Genomic DNA, 21,565 nt, shown 5'->3' with positions numbered 1-21,565 from the left:
TCCTTGCTTTGTCAGGGGGAGAGGGAGGCTGCCCTAGGCCAGGGGTTCAGCGCTCCCGCTGGGCTGGGTCAGCACTGGAGTAGGAGACTCCTGGGGCTGCATTGCTGACTCAGCAGGTGCGGCTCTGACACCGAGCCGGTGCTGTAGAGGGCGCCCCACTCGATGGCAGTAGGAGGGGGCCAATTCCAACGTAGGCTCATTCCATCCTTCCTCCCAAATACCCAGGGTGGTGGTGATTGGATGCAGGAGCCTCCTTCACTTCCTGTCCTAAATTCCTGGGTAGTGACTCTTTATATGGCTCTGTGGATCCTTCAGGCTAAGTAGGGTGAAGAGCGTAGTGCAGCGAGTTGAATGGGAGGTGTGTGCACACTGATGCCCTCTATTGGATGGAGCTAAACTGCTCATCCGTATGTCATAGGCCCTATACAGCTGACTGCGTGTGGTGAATTTCCTTTAGCAGAAGGGGTTGGAGCTTGGGCTTTCAGAGCACAAAGATCAGAGTTCCTGTTCAGTCGGTCAGCAGGGAGCCCTTTGCTTCCGAACACTCCTGGGTGGTTATTCCACAACCTGGACTCTTAGGGCTGCTTGGTCCCTGCTTCTCTTCGGGCATCCGACCCGGTGGTCCCTGAGCTCGCTGTGTCTGCAGTCCAGCGTCACCATCACCACAGGCTGTGATCACTCCGATCCCAGGGGCACGAGCTGCTCCGGAGCTGGGCTTCTGCCAACATAAGCAGCTTTTCTGGTGGTGGGAAAGGAAAGGGTCCTGCTCTCCCAAGCAGGGTGTGCTGCCCCAGGTTCTCTGGGAGCCCAGCTGGGTCCTCAGCCCCGTGCAGAGGTGTGAATTAGAGGGAGTCGGGCTGGGAGCTGTTTCCTAGGGCTGGGGGCAGTCAGATGCCAGCAATGGGGGTGCGAAGCAGAATGCAAATCGGGTGCATTAGCAGGAGACCGACTGGGGGCTGGGCTCAGAGGCCAGGCCAGGCTCTGCAAGAGCCACATCTGCTGCGGGGAGGAGAAAGCAGAATGGCACTTGTTGGGCAGGGTCCAGGGCAGGGACAGTCGCTCTCTTTATTGCACTTGAGCTTGGCGCCGGCGGATCGGCCCTTGGAGACGAGGGGCCTTTGTTCCCGCGTCAGGTGCGGTACGGACAAGCTTCCTGTAGGACACCTCCCCAGTGGGCCCCCAAGGATCCCCCGCAGATTCAGTCACTTTGGCCTGTTCAGTCCTGGCATTACCAGCGCCTCAGCATCTCCCATCAGCAGCGAAGGCAGCTGTCACCAGGACTCCTACAAGGACGAGGACCCAGTGCAGGGCCTCCAGCCCTTGGACCAGCTCTGTCACGAGCAGTCTGAGCCTCGGCCGCTAACTCCCGCCTTCAGGGGGGCTCCGCGGTCACGTGGCTTCCCTCTCGCACCAGTGAGAGGGTTGCGATGCCAATGTCAAGAGCGCTGGAGGAAGGGTCAGCACGCAGGCTGCCAGGTCAGGGAGAGCCGCAGGACCTGCAGCTGCCGCTCCTGGTCAGGGGAGCTGGGGCTGGGGCAAGAGAAGCCCACAGACATGGGGAAAGTTACGAGCAGCCTCATTACCGCACATTGATCAGGTGCCTTAACGAACTAGACGGCGGCAATGATGCGGACAGAGAAACCACCAGACAGGCCGACATGTGAGTCACTGACATACAAGGGAGCCCACAGTTTCATTATAACCCTGCTACCATGTCTGTGCACCAACGGGGTCCCTGACAGCTCACCAGGCAGAATTCCAACACCGAGCTCCATGGCCAGCCAACCCTGAGCACTGCTGGATGCAGGATGCTTCCTCACTTCCTGCTCGGCTGCCACGTCCCACCCCAGAGGTGGCTGCATTTTGGCCCTGCAGATCACTTTGTTGCATGCAGGATCCCTCAGCACCAAAGACCAAGGATTTTAGTTTGCTTAGCGTGGTTGTGGCTAACCACAGCACAAGGGCTCTCAGGCTTTGCGCTCCAAGACATAGACGGATTGCAGGCTGTGGCCAGGAAGAAATGTCTTCTGCAGTATCAGGCAACTGTGTGCATGGTGTGTACCAGCCAGCATCGACCAGCGTCAGAGCCAGAATGCTAGGCTTGATGCACCATGTGCTGTTCTGATGTGGTAGTTTCTTATGTTCTTCTGCTGGTCCGTAAACAAGGTATTTGCACGAAGAAGGCAAGACGGGGGGTGGGGTGCAGCTATCTACAATCGAGGTGCTGGTGGTGCACCCCACTCTCTGCAGTCTCTCCTGGATGTTGGTACCAGAAGAATCCTCTGGGTTGTTTTTTTAGTATCACCTGGTTCCTCCAGACATCGCTCACGAGTCAGGTCTGATCAGAGGAGCTGTCAGGCAGAGCCGCTGATACGAGCCCACGTCCCCCGTTCAGATGGCCTCTCGGCTCGAGATCCAAAGACTCCACTTCAAACAATGCTCTTTGTGAAGTTCCCTGTGGGGGGGCCGGATCCTCAGCTGGTGTGAGGTAGCCTGTGGGAGGGGATGGAGCCACGTCGCTGCACCTGCTGACACCCCAGGGGAGCTGGCCTGCAATTTGTTACAACAAGCAAAACTGAGCAAGGAATTAAGAAGAATCCTTGTAATTTTCATCTCAAAGCGCTTTACAAAGGAGTATCATTTATCCCCATTTTGCAGATGGGGAAACTGAGGCACAGGAAGGGGACGTGATTTCCCACTGTCACCCATCAATTCCCAGGTCTGCCACTGGCTTGAGCCCATGTCTCCTTTGGCCTGTCCAATGTTCTGTCCAATAGGCAACGCTGTCTCCTCTGCCATTCCTGCTCCTGCCCTCTCTAGAACAGGAGGCTCTTGTGTCCAGCATCTATGTGGCTCTAGGAAGAAGGATAAAGGAGTTGGAGGCGCAAGTGGTGTTCTCGTCCATCCTCCCCGTGGAAGGAAAAGGCCTAGGTAGGGACCGTCGAATCGTGGAAGTCAACGAATGGCTACGCAGGTGGTGTCGGAGAGAAGGCTTTGGATTCTTTGACCATGGGATGGTGTTCCATGAAGCAGGAGTGCTGGGCAGAGACGGGCTCCATCTTACGAAGAGAGGGAAGAGCATCTTTGCCAGCAGGCTGGCTAACCTAGTGAGGAGGACTTTAAACTAGGTTCACCGGGGGAAGGAGACCAAAGCCCTGAGGTAAGTGGGAAAGCGGGATACCGGGAGGAAGCACAGGCAGGAATGTCTGTGAGGGGAGGGCTCCTGCCTCATACTGGGACTGAGGGGCGATCAACAGGTTATCTCAAGTGCTTATATACAAATGCACAAAGCCTTGGAAACAAGCAGGGAGAACTGGAGGTCCTGGTGATGTCAAGGAACTATGACGTGATCGGAATAACAGAGACTTGGTGGGATAACTCATATGACTGGAGTACTGTCATGGATGGTTATAAACTGTTCAGGAAGGACAGGCAGGGCAGAAAAGGTGGGGGAGTAGCACTGTATGTAAGGGAGCAGTATGACTGCTCAGAGCTCCGGTACGAAACTGCAGAAAAACCTGAGTGTCTCTGGATTAAGTTTAGAAGTGTGTGCAACAAGAGTGATGTAGTGGTGGGAGTCTGCTATAGACCACCGGACCAGGGGGATGAGGTAGATGAGGCTTTCTTCCGGCAGCTCACGGAAGCTACTAGATCGCATGCCCTGATTCTCATGGGTGACTTTAATTTTCCTGATATCTGCTGGGAGAGCAATACAGCGGTGCACAGACAATCCAGGAAGTTTTTGGAAAGCGTAGGGGACAATTTCCTGGCGCAAGTGCTAGAGGAGCCAACTAGGGGGGGCGCTTTTCTTGACCTGCTGCTCACAAACTGGGTAGAATTAGTGGGGGAAGCAAAAGTGGATGGGAATCTGGGAGGCAGTGACCATGAGTTGGTTGAGTTCAGGATCCTGACGCAGGGAAGAAAGGTAAGCAGCAGGATACGGACCCTGGACTTCAGGAAAGCAGACTTCGACTCCCTCAGGGAACGGATGGCCAGGATCCCCTGGGGGACTAACATGAAGGGGAAAGGAGTCCAGGAGAGCTGGCTGTATTTCAAGGAATCCCTGTTGAGGTTACAGGGACAAACCATCCCGATGTGTCGAAAGAATAGTAAATATGGCAGGCGACCAGCTTGGCTTAATGGTGAAATCCTAGCGGATCTTAAACATAAAAAAGAAGCTTACAAGAAGTGGAAGGTTGGACATATGACCAGGGAAGAGTATAAAAATATTGCTCGGGCATGTAGGAATGATATCAGGAGGGCCAAATCGCACCTGGAGCTGCAGCTAGCCAGAGATGTCAAGAGTAACAAGAAGGGTTTCTTCAGGTATGTTGGCAACAAGAAGAAAGCCAAGGAAAGTGTGGGCCCCTTACTGAATGAGGGAGGCAACCTAGTGACAGAGGATGTGGAAAAAGCTAATGTACTCAATGCTTTTTTTGAAAAAAATGTACTCAATGCTTGTTAGTGTTTTCACTAACAAGGTCAGCTCCCAGACTGCTGCGCTGGGCATCACAAAATGGGGAAGAGATGGCCAGCCCTCTGTGGAGATAGAGGTGGTTAGGGACTATTTAGAAAAGCTGGACGTGCACAAGTCCATGGGGCCGGACGAGTTGCATCCGAGAGTGCTGAAGGAATTGGCGGCTGTGATTGCAGAGCCATTGGCCATTATCTTTGAAAACTCGTGGCGAACCGGGGAAGTCCCGGATGACTGGAAAAAGGCTAATGTAGTGCCAATCTTTAAAAAAGGGAAGAAGGAGGATCCTGGGAACTACAGGCCAGTCAGCCTCACCTCAGTCCCTGGAAAAATCATGGAGCAGGTCCTCAAAGAATCAATCCTGAAGCACTTGCATGAGAGGAAAGTGATCAGGAACAGCCAGCATGGATTCACCAAGGGAAGGTCATGCCTGACTAATCTAATCGCCTTCTATGATGAGATTACTGGTTCTGTGAATGAAGGGAAAGCAGTGGATGTATTGTTTCTTGACTTTAGCAAAGCTTTTGACACGGTCTCCCACAGTATTCTTGTCAGCAAGTTAAGGAAGTATGGGCTGGATGAATGCACTATAAGGTGGGTAGAAAGCTGGCTAGATTGTCGGGCTCAACGGGTAGTGATCAATGGCTCCATGTCTAGTTGGCAGCCGGTATCAAGTGGAGTGCCCCAAGGGTTGGTCCTGGGGCCGGTTTTGTTCAATATCTTCATAAATGATCTGGAGGATGGTGTGGATTGCACTCTCAGCAAATTTGCGGATGATACTAAACTGGGAGGAGTGGTAGATACGCTGGAGGGGAGGGATAGGATACAGAAGGACCTAGACAAATTGGAGGATTGGGCCAAAAGAAATCTGATGAGGTTCAATAAGGATAAGTGCAGGGTCCTGCACTTAGGACGGAAGAACCCAATGCACCGCTACAGACTAGGGGCCGAATGGCTAGGCAGCAGTTCTGCGGAAAAGGACCTAGGGGTGACAGTGGATGAGAAGCTGGATATGAGTCAGCAGTGTGCCCTTGTTGCCAAGAAGGCCAATGGCATTTTGGGATGTATAAGTAGGGGCATAGCGAGCAGATCGAGGGACGTGATCGTTCCCCTCTATTCGACATTGGTGAGGCCTCATCTGGAGTACTGTGTCCAGTTTTGGGCCCCACACTTCAAGAAGGATGTGGATAAATTGGAGAGAGTCCAGCAAAGGGCAACAAAAATGATTAGGGGTCTGGAACACATGACTTATGAGGAGAGGCTGAGGGAGCTGGGATTGTTTAGCCTGCAGAAGAGAAGAATGAGGGGGGATTTGATAGCTGCTTTCAACTACCTGAAAGGGGGTTCCAAAGAGGATGGCTCTAGACTGTTCTCAATGGTAGCAGATGACAGAACGAGGAGTAATGGCCTCAAGTTGCAGTGGGGGAGGTTTAGATTGGATATTAGGAAAAACTTTTTCACTAGGAGGGTGGTGAAACACTGGAATGCGTTACCTAGGGAGGTGGTAGAATCTCCTTCCTTAGAGGTTTTTAAGGTCAGGCTTGACAAAGCCCTGGCTGGGATGATTTAACTGGGAATTGGTCCTGCTTCGAGCAGGGGGTTGGACTAGATGACCTTCTGGGGTCCCTTCCAACCCTGATATTCTATGATTCTATGATTCTATCTCTCTGTCCTTTCAAACTACCCTGATTTCCATGACCAGCTCAATGAAGCACTCGGAGTCTGTCATGCGACATGGAATCACAGATATTACACAGCTGCTGTTTGCATCTTTAGTTTACAAAAGCATACGAACAGGCTTCCACCCAGCTTGAGTTCCAGCTTTGTCTCTCTTGTTTACTAGAGGCCACACCCTTGTTTGGAACTATGTATTAACATGCAGTATATTACTCAGCTAATCTTACTAATCTACTGTATTGTTACAGGGTGCAAAAGTTTACAGACAATCATGCTGGAGTCTCCTGTCCGTAAAATGCACCCATTTGTCCAGTTATCAAACCTGCTGCAGGCTTTATCTTCATTTGCTGTTCCAGACTCTTAGGTAGCATTGCTGTGCAGCTGTTAAAAAGCTGCCACGCGTTCTGCCCCAGAGGCGGCTGCATTTTAGCGACAGCAGGAAACGATCCTTGCCTCTGGTTTGCCAGGCACTGAGAGGGTGAGGGTCAGTACAAGGTTACACACTGCTCCAGTCCCACTTAAACTCTGGGCTTAAATGGGACGTAAGTGGCCCATATGCAGACTTTGTCAACTTCATCCAGAGCTAACGTGGCATTTAGCACTTGTGTCGCCAGCCCCTTCGCACGGGGGTGAACGTCTCCCTTAGGGATGAAATGATCCAGTGGGAAGTCAGATCTTCTTCACCATCCATCTCCAGGGTCTCTGGGGAAATGAAAAGCAAGATGTTGCTGGTATTGGAGAGCCTAGACAGAAACCAAGCTGCAGGGACAGCGGGCGCGTGGCACTGGCATGCTTCAGGGCGGTTATGGCTGCGAGCCTCATCCCGAGGCCCGTCGCTGATTAAAGGGAGAGCAAAGAGCCAAGATTTTTCACAAACCGCCGCCTCGGGTTTGGGGGGGTTGATTGGTTTGTTTCACTTCAAAGCTGGAGCTTTAAGGACTTGCAGTGAAATGTGGGGTGGGGGGGAAAAGGGTCATTGGAACAGACTCACAGACACCTGCCTCAGAGCCAGAGATTAACCCCTGGCTCCCAGGGCCGGAGGGCGTCCAGCTGGCTCCCTGGGACTCACAGACGCTTGAGGGATTGCCACCGGCATGCGCAGAGTTAAAGGAAGAGTGACTGTGGAGGGATGGGAGAGGTGAAGAAGGGAAGGTGGGTGCGAGGTGGGGTGGCAGGAGCGGGCGATGGGCCTGGGGGGAGCCTTGCCCCTTCTATCTGTGCAGTGCAGGGGGCAGCGCTAAGGGCTGGGGTAATCTACAGCCCTGGGAAACTCCCCAGCTTAAGGAGGCCAGGAGTAGGAAACCTCCCAGCCACCCTCCCCCCAGCTTCCTGCCCCCCCTCCCTGCTGCAGCTGTGCCCAGGAACCCTGGGCATCCACAATGCCGGGCTTGTGCTTTCCGTGCCGGAGCTCGGCGGCAGGCACTCAGAAAGCCCTGCTTGGTTCCATGCCCACAGTGGGCAGCCAGCAGTGCCTAGCTGGGAGAAGGGCAGTCTCATGGCCAGGGCCGGCGGGGGGCTTTGGGAAGGTGTCTGTGCCCAGGTGCGGGGTCCAGCCTGGAATGCACCCTGCGAGCTGGGGAGGCTGCCTCATGAGCTGGGGCATTGGCCCAAAGTTGGGTTTGCAGTCACAGAGCATGCCAGCTTGCCCCTGCCAGGCTCCCCGTTCCACCGCACTGGGGAAAAGCCCCGCATCCAGTCTCCTGTTCCTCATAGGTCATAGGAACAGGAGGAGCCCCAAGAGCATTGAGTCTGGCCCCCTGCGAGGGCAGGGCACAAGCCCACCCCATCCCAGCTCCGGCTCCTGCCAGATCAAGCCATGGGGCTGCCTAGCACCGGGTGTCTGCAGGACGTAGCTCTGGCCGTGTTCGGATTCTGGCCATGCCTGGAGATCGGAGCTAGGGCCCTGCAGATGGGACAAACCTCGGGATTGTTCCCTCCTGTACATGCCCCAGGGCCTCGATGCCTCTGGCTCATGTGGGGTCCCCACCCACCCCTCGGGGAGATGACTGCACAGGCTGACGGGCCGCTCGCTCCTGGGACAGGGTGCCTGATCATCTGCCTCTCTTTTCCCCTGCTCCCTTTCCCTCCACAGCCCCTCTCCCCCGGTGGGGAGTCCCCAGACACACGCTGGGAGCCCACGGGAACCTCAGTGTCTAGACCCCGGGGTAAAGGGCAGCCAAACTGTTTGTTGGAGCAGAGGGGGCTGTGCAGAGCACCGTGGTGCCCGAGGGGTTAAACAAGGCCTTCGCCCACGCCCAGCCAGAACAGGGCATCCTTTCAGCAGCACTCACCAGACTGGAGAAGCCTCAGGCCTGTTCTCGCCCCCTCTCCCACCCCCACGCCGGGGCCCAGCTGAGTCACATGAAATGAGTTTGGCGGGTCTCAGCCTAGGTGCTCGTGACCATCTTGCACAGAGGTGGAGCACACTTTGGCACAGTTGGTGCTGTTTGCTCAGGAGGGACCAAGGACCGGGACAGCCGGGGGGGCTGCGGGTCAGGACTGAGGGGCATCGGCAGAGCTGGGAGGGGGAGGGGCAGGGGCCAATGTCTGGGATAGCCGGGGGCTGTGGGTCAGGACTGAGGGGCATCGGCAGAGCTGGGAGGGGGAGGGGCAGGGGCTAATGTCTGGGATAGCTGGGGGGCTGCGGGTCAGGACTTAGGGGCATTGGCAGAGCTGGGAGGGGGAGGGGCAGGGGCCAATGTCTGGGATAGCCGGGGGCTGTGGGTAAGGACTGAGGGGCATCGGCAGAGCTGGGGGGGAGGGGCAGGGGCAGGGGCCAATGTCTGGGATAGCCGGGGGGCTGCGGGTCAGGACTGAGGGGCATCGGCAGAGCTGGGAGGGGCAGGGGCCAATGTCTGGGATAGCCGGGGGGGGCTGCGGGTCAGGACTGAGGGGCATCGGCAGAGCTGGGAGGGGGAGGGGCAGGGGCCAATGTCTGGGATAGCCGGGGGGGGCTGCGGGTCAGGACTGAGGGGCATCGGCAGAGCTGGGAGGGGGAGGGGCAGGGGCCAATGTCTGGGATAGCCGGGGGGGGCTGCGGGTCAGGACTGAGGGGCATCGGCAGAGCTGGGAGGGGCAGGGGCCAATGTCTGGGATAGCCGGGGGCTGCGGGTCAGGACTGAGGGGCATCGGCAGAGCTGGGAGGGGGAGGGGCAGGGGCCAATGTCTGGGATAGCCGGGGGCTGCGGGTCAGGACTGAGGGGCATCGGCAGAGCTGGGAAGGGGAGGGGCAGGGGCCAATGTCTGGGATAGCCGGGGGGCTGCGGGTCAGGACTGAGGGGCATCGGCAGAGCTGGGAAGGGGAGGGGCAGGGGCCAATGTCTGGAATAGCCGGGGGCTGCGGGTCAGGACTGAGGGGCATCGCAGACCTGGGGATGGGGAGGGGCCGAGGTCTGGGATAGCAGGGGGGCTCTGGGTGAGGATTGATCTGGGGGAGGGACTCGCCCTTCCCCATGGTGCCTGCTCTGCTTGGGTCCAGCTGGTTCCTCTAAAACCTTCACTCTCCCAAGGGCAGAGTCTCAGGGAGAGATCCGCTCCCAGGCCAGGGGCCTGCTGGATCAGTTCCAGCGAGGGTCCCTGGGGGTGCGGGGCTGGGTCAGCTTGTGGGACATTCAGTGCCTCCAGGGGAAGGTCACACGGCAATGAGGCAAGTGCCAAGGAATAGTGGAGTTCGTTGTCTGTGGATGGACGGGGAACCGGAGAGGCAGCCGGGGTCTGGATTCCCCTTACCGCAGGGCAGAGCCCGGGCAGGGCCCAGCCAGCCGCGGGTGGTCACCAGCCAAAGGCAGAAGAGACATGGCCAGGAGCCCCTGGGGTGGGGATCAGTCAATTTGTCTGCTAAGACCCCCACCCTACATTAGGGGTGTAGCCCATTAGTGGGGTTCAGGCCTTAGCCTAGATGGCCCCAGGCTCCTGGCTCAGGACAGGTTCTGGGAGCTGCCCGGCCCTGCTGCCCATTAGCATTGGAGGTGGGAAGGGCGGGTGCACCTGGGCCTGAGCCAGCCTCTCTGGCGATGCTCTCCACTGGGCCAGCAGGCACAGCCGGTTCCCAGGGTGGGGCAGGCCCAGGGTCATTCCCCTCTCCCTGCCCAGACAGCACCTGCCTCCCCGGGAGCCCTGCTGCCACCCAGAGCACCCTGGGGTGTGGAGCTCGGTGGGTCTGAGCCCAGATGCCCACCTCATCCCCTGGCACCAGCCAGCCCCTTCCCTGGCAGCCTCAGCGAAAGATGAATGGGCCACAGCGACGGGCCTCCCCCGGGGCTGGGCTGGGCTGGGCCTCTGTGCCGCCCGGTGCCATGGAGCTGGGAGCATTAGCAGCCGAAGGTACCAGGTGGAGGGGCAGGGCTTCATGTCATCATTGCGGGGGGAGGGGTCACAGTTATAAACTCCCCCGGATTCCCCGGTGCTGCTCCCCCCCTGCCATCTGTTCTGTGCTCCATGGCTTTAGGGGCGGGAGGGGGATTGACGCATCAGGGGCAGTTTGGGCCACCAGTCCCAGCAAGGGGCAGCTTCCCCTGCCCCAAAGAGCTCCTGGTCCACGGGCCCGATCCTGCAAGGTGCTGGGGGCCCTGGTCTCCTCTTGGCACTGACAGGAGACGAGGGAACTCAGTCTGGTGCAGGATTGGGCCTTGGTGCATGTGTGTAGCGCCCACCCCTCAGGGGCAGGGGCAGGGGCAGTGAGCTCCCCCAGTGCCCCTCCGGGGATCTCCGCTTTCTGGGGGTTGTTGCTGCTGTTTTGTGGCATTTAATTGCAGCGAGGATGGGTGTGATGGGGGTGGAGGGGATTCATCTGAAGGTGCAAGGGGCATGCAGCGTGCCCGAATATGGGGAGGGGGCTTGTGGATGCACAAGTGTACAAGGGCATGCAAGCCAGGGGCACCTTGGAGCGCAGAGAAGCCCAACACAGGGCTCTGTATGCCAGGGTTGCTTCTCCCAGCCAGGCAGGGAGCCAAGGATGTCCTGCCTGCCCAAAGAGGGGGGCCGGGACCCCTACTCCAGAGGGGGCTGGTGGGGCAGAGCTGGGCAGGAGCCAGAGGCCTCGGAAGGCAGCGAGGGAGAACTAAGGGAGGGATTTTCGGCTGGTGCCGTCCAGCCATTGTCCCCTTGCCAGGGCGGCTTAGAGCGGCACCTGGAGAGGCAGATTGGCCTCGAAGTCGGGGTTTCCTGGCTAAGCGGCCGGGGAGATGAAACGGAAGCGACCGGCGGGAAGGAAACAGGGACCAGCCCCCTGCTCCCATGGGGGCTGCGGCGTGGGGCCTGCCGCAGGTTTCCATGGAGACGGGTTGCTTTTTATCCTGTCAGTTCCCCTATCTTCCCGAGCAAGCGTTTCCAGGCAGGGGCTGCGGCAGGCCCCCCGCGGCGGCTGAGGAGGGGGTGGCTCTGCCGTGGGCCCAGGGAGGGACGTAGGTAAGAAGCTGGTGGGAGAAGTGAGGGGATGGGGGGTGGGAGAGGACACACAGCTGGGCTGGGGGGGGGTGTAGGATGGAGCTGGGACGCTGGCTGCTGGAGCGAGGGGGCAGTTTGACTGGGGGTGGGGCAGGATGTGGTGTTCAGCCGTGTGCCTGGAGGGTGCACGGCCCCAGGTCCGTTCCATCCTCCCAGGGAGGCCTCTGGGCTGACCCTGGTTCGGTGGCACTCGCCGTCCCTTGATGAACGCGGAGCATTTGCCAGTCAAGCTCCTCTCTGGGCAGTTGCCAGGGAGCCCAGCCCAGCCACCAGGGGAGGAACCCGAGCCCGGGCAGAGGTGAGCGTAGGACAGGCTGGCCAATGGCTGAGAGCGGGGGAAATCGTTCTCTGGCTCTGTGCCAGGCTGACTGACCCGGGGTGTCTCCGTCCAGCTGGCACGTAGAGGGACAAGTGGACAGGAGGACATGGACTCACTGTCCCGCAGGGTCCCTTCCAGCCACCCCCTGCGCTGGGCCCAGATCCAGAGCCCCTGTAGCTCTCCGGGCAGTCGGGGTCTGCAGGGAGCCCCCTTGCTGCACTGCGTTGTTGGAGCTTTCGACCCCGCACGCATGCTGATCTGGGGAGAGGGTCTGGCCAGCCTGTGCTGGTGCCAGATCACTTGGCCAAGCTGCCAGCCCAGCGACCGGCCTTCTGGGAACGGGGACGTCGTGCTGCAGCCTGTGCCAGCCCCTTTTCACAAAGCAGGGTTCCCAGCCGCCACCTGCCACCTCTGTCAGGAACCGCTGGGGAAGCCTGGGAGAGTCTGGCCCAAGTTGCCTGCAGGCCGGCGGCTGCACAGATAGATGGCAAGGGAAGAACATGCCTTCCTGGGAGAGACCCCCGTAGCCCGCTGCAAAGGGCCGACCTAGTGGGGAGCAGAGATGGGATTTCAGCAGGGACCGTCGGGGGGTGCTAGCTGTCCCCCTCAGGGAGCTGCCCCCTCCAGGGCTGGCTTTGATCCCCAGATAATCACCTCCACCGAGCGCCAGCAGCTCTGGCTCATCTGTTCTGATGGAAGCGCCCCCAGCACGAGGCTTTGAAGAGACAGAACAGGTGGGGCTGCAAACAGGGAAAGATGCAAGAGGAAACCCCTGGAGCCTGCTGACTCGGCCATCTGGCGACTTTCTAGACAAGGGGCCACGTGTCCCTCTTAGCCACGTCTGGAGGAGACTGAGGAACCTGGCTGAGCCAGGGGAACAGGCAGCCTGCTGACGGCAGAGGAGTCTGGCCCTGGCAAGCACAGGGCATTGCCCATTGGCAGAAATCCTCTGAGCCACGCTGACGCCTCGCTGGGTCCTGCACTGACTGCAGCTACTCAGCAAAGCAACCTGGGTGTCGCTGGAGACGGCTCAGTGGAGACCCCAGCTCAGTGCACGAGGAATGGGACAGAGGAGAATGTGATCATACCATTATACAACCTTCCCACCGCATCATTGGGGTTCCCTGACCCGGACTGCTGGTCCCACCATCTCCGAAAGGGCAGAACGGAAGTGTGTGTGTGTGTGTGTCGGGGGGAGGGTCAGAGACAGGAGACGAGAACAATTATTTGTTATTTGTATTAGTTATTTGTATTGTGGTAGGGCCTAGGAACCCCAGCCAAGGAGCAGGTGCTAGGCGCTGTACAACCCAGAACCAAGAGACAGCCCTGCCCCTGCAGGTTCAGCTGCCTGGAGAGACTCATACAATGGCACTGTTTAGAGAGGAGGCAGCTACGCAGAGACAGGATGAAGGCAAACCACAGGCATCTGGCTTACCTCTCCGTATCAGGGCACAGCCATGCCTCAGTTTCCCATCTCTGGCCTCCAGTTGCCCTCTGAAGACAGTCCCACTCTTGGGCCCAGACTGATCCGGAGCTGGTGATCCGTGTGCGAGAGTCTCCATGTGTCTTTGTGTGCGGACGGTTCTGGTTGGGTTTGGGGTGACCTGGTGCACACGTGTGTGGGGGGAGTGTATCTTGGGCACATGTTGTGTAAGGTGTCGAGGGGGTAAGTGTGTGGTTTGTGTGTCTCATGCATGTCATGCCTGCGTCATGATTTGTGTGCATGTTGTGTTGTATCTTGGGGTATTGTGCTTTGGATTATGTGCCAGCCCTCAGCCCTGGCCAGCTGCTGGCAGCTCGTACCCACCTCTTGCGTGGCCCCCCTCCATGGCTCAGTCTAAGCGATGCCAGTCACATGCCCTGAGGATGAGGCCCAGTGTAGAGCCGGCCAGCGCCCTCTTTGCTCTGACAAGCCACACCTCAGCCTGCCCCCACCCCGTCGCCCCCACTCCGTCACCCCCTCCTCCTGGGGCCGCCCCTTCCTTCCCCCATCCCCTGGAGAGTCAGAACTCCGGGATCAATGTCCCCTGCATCTACTTCCAGCCCAGCTCCCTCCCTGCCACGCCCTGACCCCCTTGTTCTGGCTCCCTTGGCAGACAAGCTTTTTGGGAAGCGGCTGCTCCAGGCCGGGCGCTACATCATGTCCCACAAATCCTGGATGAAGACGGTGCCCACCGAGAACTGCGACGTGCTGATGACCTTCGCTGGTAAGGGGCCGCTCAGCCGCATGCGCTGGGAGCACTCTGCTTGCTGCTGGAAGGCAGCCACCTCTGGGGTGGGACATGGCAGCTGTTCGGCGCAGCACAACAGCGTCAGGACAGGAAGAGGCACCGATGGTTGCGTCCAGTGGACGCTGCGTGAGGGAGACAGCATGGGCTGATCTCCTCTGGGATAGGGCAGGGTGCCCGGGCTAACACCCTAGCACTTGTGGAGAACGCCTGGGAGGTTAGGGATCCCAAACGCTCAGGCTTTCAGCTCATCGGACAGAGATTGCTCCCTGCAGTACAGCACCCGCTACGCCGTGCTGAGGCATCGGGGTCAGCACTGACTCCTACTACGCCCCTCGCTCCGTTCCCTGCGGCGCAGCGCCCCTTAGTGAGGGCATTGGGCTCACACTGACTCTGAAGGGGGAGCCCCCCTCCTGCTCCCTGCAGCACTGGGGTGCCACCTCGCTTCCTGCAGCAGCCAGAGATTTTGCTGGTAGCCGACCCTGCCAAGCGTTGGCCCATAATAGCCTTTTGGCCCAAGTCCTGGTGTCCAGAAGTGGAATAGCCTGCGGGGGGGGGGGGGGCGAAATCCCCAGAGCCCGCAAAGCAGGACGTTGCGGGTGGGAGGTGCCCGCTCCCTGCCTGAGCTGCTGCCCACCTGCGTCTCCCCACGCCTCTTCCCTCAGACACGACGGACGACCACACGCTGCTCTGGCTCCTGAACCGTATCCGGCTGGGCATCCCCGAGCTCATCGTCCAGATCCGGCACCACCGGCACACCAAGGTGTACGCCTTCTTCGTCACCGCCACCTACGAGAGGTAGGTCATGCCCCCCCATCCGTGCTGGGGTTGCTCTTTGGCTCGCTCCCACCCTGTCTTTGGGGAGGGCTGGAGGAGGGGAGGCATGTGGGTTCGTCCCGCGCCCTGCTCCGCAGCCACCCAACCTTCACGTCTCCCCCCATCTCTCTCCGGGGCAGCTTGCTGCGCGGGGCGGACGAGATCGGGCTGCGGAAGCCAGTGAAGGCCGAGTTCGGGGGGGGCACACGCAGCTTCTCCTGCGAGGAGGATTATATCTACGAGAACATCGAGAACGAGCTCTTCTTCTTTAGCTCCCAGGTGGGCACTGCTGGGCCAGCCCCGGGTCTCTGGCATTCGGGGGGGACCCTGGCACTGCAGTGGGGTCAGGCCTCCGCCCTGGCAGTTCTTCTCGCCTGCAGGGCCGGCATGGGTGCTGTGGAGTAGCAGTGGGATTGGGAATCCATGGGGGAGGGTGACTTTGGAGCTAATGTCCTGGGCCTCTGGCGGGAGTTCTGGTTCCCCTTACACAGCCTCCCCTGTGTGCATCGGGCGATGCTGTTGGAAGAGATGTGGGGGGGGGTGGTAAAGCAGGGGTCCCTTTGTGCTGGGCACCATCCCTGGGGCTCACCCCGGCTGGCATCACCACTCACTCCCGCCTCTCCCTGTCCGGCCGCAGGAACGGCAGAATATCATCAGGTACTGGCTGGAGAACCTGCGAGCCAAGCACGGGGAATCGCTACACAACATCCAGTTCCTGGAGGGGCAGCCTGTCAGTGAGTGCGGCGCCCGGCTCGCAGGAGGGACCTGATCTGACCCCACTGCCCCCTCGCGGCCCTGCCCATCTCCATCGCCAGCCGGGCTTCAAACGGACTGGCACAGGGAGATGAATAGCCAGCTGCTCTGGCACCAGCTGCAAATAACTGGCTCGGCTCGTCTGACCCATTTCCAAACAGGCTGGGATGGTGGGGTGTGGACGTGTGTGCGTGTGTATGAACATGTGTGTGTCACATAGGCCGTGGGCCAAGGCCTGACCACTCTTGGCTGGGCCAAACCTGAGTGGTGCTGTGGCCCCGGGTGCCAGGTCACGATGCCACTCACTCTGATTTTGAGGGTGCGGGGTCAGGCTGCTGGTGGGGGGGGGAGAGTGGGCCTGAGAGAGTCAGAGGAGGTTCAGACGGGGGGAATCTGTGTCCCCACCTATAAATGATGCGTGGCAGCCCCCGTGCGTGTGGCAGCAGGAGGCTCAGAGCCGTGGGCAGGCGGGAGTTGCTTATCCTGCAAGGACTGTCCGTGACTTTTGCAAGACCTAAATCATCCCCTGGCACCTGTCCCCAGCTCCCAGCCCTGGCTAGGGTCCGGGGGAGGGGGAAGATCCGTGTGTCTTCCTGGGCAGGGCAGCGTGGGTTGGGGAGGGGCAGGCCGAGCGCTTGGCCCCTCACTGCTCTCCCTCCTCACGCAGTCCCCGAGCTGGTGGCCCGCGGCGTCATCCAGCAGGTGTTCCCTGTCCACGAACAGAGAATCCTCAACCGGCTCATGAAGTCCTGGGTGCAGGCGATCTGCGAGGCCCAGCCCTTGGGTACGTACTCGCCACCCGCTGGGGAGTTGGGTTCCCCCCCCGCGGGAGGGACTGGTGCTGCAGCATAGCCAGGGCCACTGCCAGGACCCTCGGGGGTCCTGATTTCAGGGGTCAGGAGAGGGTCTGAAAAGGGGGATTTCCCCCTGGAGTTGCTAATAGCCAGTCCATACACGTGTCCCTCGCCGGACGTGTCCCAGCCGTGCACATGTCCCTTGCTGGTGTGCCCCATCCACACGCATGTCCCCAGACAGATGGGAGCACCCAAAAACCCAGACAGACACTAAACGCAGCCAGGAAGGTCGGTGCCCACTTTCCAGTGCCTGGCTTGAGAGTCGGGCTCAAGGCACTGGAGCTTCTCCTGCCCCCTCTCCGTCCGCCCCCGCGTCCGTTCATGGGCCCCGACCTGGCTGCTGACTCCTGCTTCCCCGTCGGCAGACGAGATCTGCGATTACTTCGGGGTGAAGATCGCCATGTACTTCGCCTGGCTCGGCTTCTACACCTCGGCCATGGTGTATCCCGCCGTCTTCGGCTCCATCCTCTACACCTTCACTGAGAATGACCAGGTGAGGGTGCTGCGCCCGGGGAAGGGCTGGGGGAGCCCCGAGAGATGGGGGTGGGGGTCAGACAGTCAGGCTAGGAACACTACAGTGGAGCAGGGAACTGCAGTACTCGCTAGTGCCCCCTTGGGCTGATGCTCAGTGCTGCGTCCATCTGTCACTTCATTACAGGAGTCAGGACTCCTGGGGTCTATTCTCAGCACTGGGATTCGGGAGGGCAGTGGAGTCGAGCGGTTAGAGCAGTGGGGACCAGGTGTCAGGACTTCTGGGTTCGATTCCTGGCTCTGCTGCTCATCGCTTGTTATTTGTAACCTGACCCCCATCCCTTGCCCCCGGGTCTGTCCCTCCCCCTCCCAGACCAGCCGTGATATCTGCTGTGTGGTCTTTGCCATCTTCAACGTCATCTGGGCCACGCTCTTCCTGGAGGAGTGGAAGCAGCGGGGGGCCGAGTTCGCCTACAAGTGGGGGACCCTGGACACACCTGCCGAGTCCATTGAGGAGCCTCGCCCACAGTTCAGGGTGAGTGACGGTGGTGGGCAGCCCAGGGGAGCCTGAGGTCGGGGTGAGCTGAAAGCTCCTTTGCCTGAAGTGAAGTCACTCCTGATTGGCACCAGGCTATTGCAGGAGCGGGGCAGCCATCTGCAGAGCTGAGCCAGGCCCTCTGCACCCACAGGGATCCCAGGCTCTGGCGGTGAAGGCTTCCCCATCAGCCAGCGCCCAGAGTGCGGCCATGTCCTCAGCTGGTATGAAGTGGGGCAGTTCCCTGGAAGCCGCCCGAGCAGGACCACTTAGATCATAGAATATCAGGGTAGGAAGGGACCTCAGGAGGTCATCTAGTCCAACTCCCTGCTCAAAGCAGGACCAATCCCCAACTAAATCATCCCAGCCAGGGCTTTGTCAAGCCTGACCTTAAAAACCTCTAAGGATGGAGATTCCACCACCTCCCTAGGTAACCCATTCCAGTGCTTCACCACCCTCCTCGTGAAATAGTGTTTCCTAATATCCAACCTAGACCTCCCCCACTGCAACTTGAGACCATGGCTCCTTGTTCTGTCATCTGCCACCACTGGGAACAGCCTAGATCCATCCTCTTTGGAACCCCCTTTCAGGTAGTTGAAGGCTGCTATCAAATCCCCCCTCATTCTTCTCTTCTGCAGACTAAACAATCCCAGTTCCCTCAGCCTCTCCTCATAAGTCATGTGTTCCAGTCCCCTAATCATTTTTGTTGCCCTCCGCTGGACGTTTTCCAATTTTTCCACATCCTTCTTGTAGCGTGGGGCCCAAAACTGGACACAGTACTCCAGATGAGGCCTCACCAATGTCGAATAGAGGGGAACGATCACGTCCCTCGATCTGCTGGCAATGCCCCTACTTATACAGTCCAAAATGCTGTTAGTCTTCTTGGCAACAAGGGCACACTGTTGACTCATATCCAGCTTCTCGTCCACTGTAACCCCCAGGTCCTTTTCTGCAGAACTGCTGCCGAGCCATTCAGTCCCTAGTCTGTAGCGGTGCATGGGATTCTTCCGTCTTAAGTGCAGGACTCTGCACTTGTCCTTGTTGAACCTCATCAGATTTCTTTTGGCCCAATCCTCTAATTTGTCTAGGTCCCTCTGTATCCTAATCCCTACTCTCCAGCGTACCTACCTCTCCTCCCAGTTTAGTGTCATCTGCAAACTTGCTGAGGGTGCAATCCACACCATCCTCCAGATCATTAATGAAGATATTGAACAAAAGTGGCCCCAGGACTGACCTTCACACCAGCTGAGGATCTGAGAGCTGGGCTCTGACACTGACGAGAGCCAGTGAGGGGCAGTGCCCCCATCCAGCTGTGCAGGAGAGCTCCAGCACTGACGGCCTCAGCAGGCACAGGGGTCTCCCGGGAACTGTAGGGCAGATCCCTGCCTCGGTTGCTCCAAAATCCTGGAGGGATCTCCCCAGCCTGGGGGGGAGGTGTCTGGCCCATGGGGGGTCACAGGCTGCCGTCTCCCCCACCAGGGCATCAAGAGGATCAGCCCGGTGACCAACGTGGAGGAGTTCTACTACCCGCCGTGGAAACGGCTGCTCTTCCAGTGCCTGGTCAGCCTGCCCATCTGCCTCATCTGCCTCTCCTTCGTCTTCCTCGTCATGCTGGGGTGCTTTGAGCTGCAGGTGGGTGACGCTCCCCCCGGCCCAGCCCCGCCGGCCGCTGCCACGTGCCTCTCCTCCCGCCAGGAGTGGGCACTAAACCCTCCACGTTCCTGGGAGCAGTGCGGGGGCATCACGAACCCCTGGCTCCGTCACGATTCGGCCCAGCCCCAGGGCTGGTGCAGGCGCGTATGGGGTCTGGTCACCTGGGGCTTGAGCCCCCGGAACAGGAAGCTGATCTGTGCGGAATGGGGCAGGGCATGGTGAGAGGAGACGGGAAGCTGTTTGCACGCCGGCGTGTGTGTGGGGCTGGGAGAGCTTTCCTGGGCGCGTGAGCGTGTCCGTGGATGTGCGTGATGTGTGTACGCAGGAAGATTTGTGCATGTGTAAGTTAAATCTCACCTGGCCTGGGAGGGAGACTCTGGGGCGCTCTGCGGCTGAGTTTCCCCTTCGTCCCCGGCTGGCCGGCATCGTGCCAGCCCCACGCCATGCTGGCTCCATGTCCCCTTCCTAGAGCACGGGTTGGGCAGAGCCAGGTGCAGGTGCCATCCCAGCAGGCTACTTACCACCCACCCTGGGGCTCCATCAGTGTCTCTGCGCCCTTTAGACTCCCCTGCGCCAGGGCTGACGGGGTCCCTGCCCCTCGTGTCCCCGCAGGAGTTTGTGCTAAGCATCAAGGAGCTGCCCCGGCTCATCCGCTTCCTGCCCAAGATCGCCTTGGCCCTCATCGTCACAGCCTGTGACGACGTCTACCGGAAGATCGCGTACTGGCTGAATGACATGGGTGCGTCATCGGGCGCAGGGGGGGCTTGCAGCTGCCACGGCAACAGGGTCGGGATGTGAGCACACTCCCAGCCCGCTCTGTCCCCCACGATCCGGCCGGCCTCAGCCGAGCTGGGGCAGGCCAGCCAGCAGCTCCCAGGAAGGCCGTGGCCACCTCCAAGCTCTGCTGACTCAAGCTTGGGAGAAGCACTGGGGTTCTGGGGACTTCTCCAAACCCGTGTCCTCTGGTGTCAAATCCCTGGGCCCAGCGGCTCCTAGCAGGAGGTCCCATCCCGCTGCAGGAGCCGAGAGCCTGGCTGGGGCCACGCCGGTCATTTGCCATTGTAACACGTCCACACTTGCAATCCGCTGCATGTCCAGGGCTTGGAGATGCTCCAGCTCATCTCAGGGGCTAATCCAGACTCGGGGATCCCAGTTCTCACCGGGGTCAGTGCTTGGGCCCAGTGGAGCGCGGCTGGAGCCGGGCACTGAGGGTGCTGGTTACTCCTCCTTGGGGCCCTGACTCACCCTCCCCAACCCCGGGCCTGAGTCTCTCTGTCCTCATTCCAGAAAACTACCGGCTGCAGAGCGCCTACGAAAAACACCTCATCATTAAAATGGTTCTGGTGAGCTAGGGCGGGGTTGCTGTGGAGGAGGGGAGGGAATGGACCCTGCTCCCCCCGTCCCCGGTGCCCTTGCTGGGAGCAGCCGCAGCGGTGCAGGGTGGCTACCGCAAGGAGTCTGCGGGAGAATCCTTCGACCCAGGTGACCCCAGCTCCGTGCAGCGAGCACGTCGCCCCCTGCTGGTTGGCAGCAGTGACCGTACCAGCCTGTGGCTTCCTGACAGCCAGGGGAGCCTCCCTTTAGCTCAGGCTGCACAGACCCAGTCTGTCACGGGGAAGGGCCCCGGCTCAACCCTGGCTGCCAACCGCTGTCCCCCAGGACCCCCCAGCGCCAGAATCCCAGCCTGCGGGGGAGACCCCTGCTGGTCACAAACACCCCGGAGGGTTAAGAACAAGTGAGGATCCTAGGGCTTGCTTGGGACCTCAAGCTGCCCCCAGGCCCGATGTCAGCCGGGGGTGTGGGCTGGAGGCCCCAGATCCTGATCCTGAGGGGGCAGGGGTTCACTCGCTGTTTCACACTGACCCTCCCTCTTTCTCCCTGGCAGTTTCAGTTTGTAAATTCATACCTAAGTCTTTTCTACATTGGTTTCTACCTCAAGGACATGGAGCGGCTGAAGGAGGTAAGTGGTGTCTCCGCCCCGGGAGCCCGTGCTGGGCCCGGTGTGCGAGCCGGGGAGGGGACGGTGGGGTCCGTGTGGAAGTAACTCCAGCTGGGCTCTCAGCTCGGTCCCAGGTACCCAGCACCATGAGGGACCATTGCAGCTCTGTGGCCCCCTCTGCTGGCACCCACAGCCCCCTGTCGCCTTCAGACGGAGCTGTAGATGCTGCTCAGACCCACGGCTTCTCACGTCGTCCCCCCCCCCCCGAATCACTGGCCCCCTTTAGGAAGAGAGGCTTAACCTTTCCATTTGCTCCCGCTCCCATCCGCATGCTGGGCCGCCCTAAGCCCTGCCTTGATTTGGGGTCTCAGTTGATTTCTCCTTTTCGTTGTCTCTCTCTC

At 59.6% G+C, this 21,565-nt stretch overlaps 1 protein-coding gene across 2 annotated transcripts in view; it reads left to right on the top strand.

Moving 5' to 3' along the window:
• The window catches only part of ANO8 (anoctamin 8), a 31,689-nt gene that overhangs the window by 3,754 nt on the left and 6,370 nt on the right, over positions 1 to 21,565 (top strand). Inside the window, exons 2-12 of one of the 2 annotated variants that reach the window (XM_073323939.1) lie at positions 14,012 to 14,122; positions 14,809 to 14,941; positions 15,100 to 15,238; positions 15,597 to 15,693; positions 16,380 to 16,496; positions 16,932 to 17,059; positions 17,411 to 17,572; positions 19,052 to 19,204; positions 19,838 to 19,964; positions 20,513 to 20,568; positions 21,111 to 21,185. In XM_073323939.1, coding sequence (XP_073180040.1) covers positions 14,012 to 14,122; positions 14,809 to 14,941; positions 15,100 to 15,238; positions 15,597 to 15,693; positions 16,380 to 16,496; positions 16,932 to 17,059; positions 17,411 to 17,572; positions 19,052 to 19,204; positions 19,838 to 19,964; positions 20,513 to 20,568; positions 21,111 to 21,185 — 1,298 coding nt within the window. The remainder of the gene's footprint in view (positions 1 to 14,011; positions 14,123 to 14,808; positions 14,942 to 15,099; positions 15,239 to 15,596; positions 15,694 to 16,379; positions 16,497 to 16,931; positions 17,060 to 17,410; positions 17,573 to 19,051; positions 19,205 to 19,837; positions 19,965 to 20,512; positions 20,569 to 21,110; positions 21,186 to 21,565) is intronic. The other variant, XM_073323940.1, reaches the window with a different exon arrangement.

The sequence above is a fragment of the Lepidochelys kempii genome, chromosome 25 (genome assembly GCF_965140265.1).
Source record: "Lepidochelys kempii isolate rLepKem1 chromosome 25, rLepKem1.hap2, whole genome shotgun sequence".
NCBI lineage: Eukaryota > Metazoa > Chordata > Testudines > Cheloniidae > Lepidochelys > Lepidochelys kempii.
Note: the sequence above shows the minus strand (reverse complement) of the source record. Positions and strands in the feature narration are given on the sequence as shown.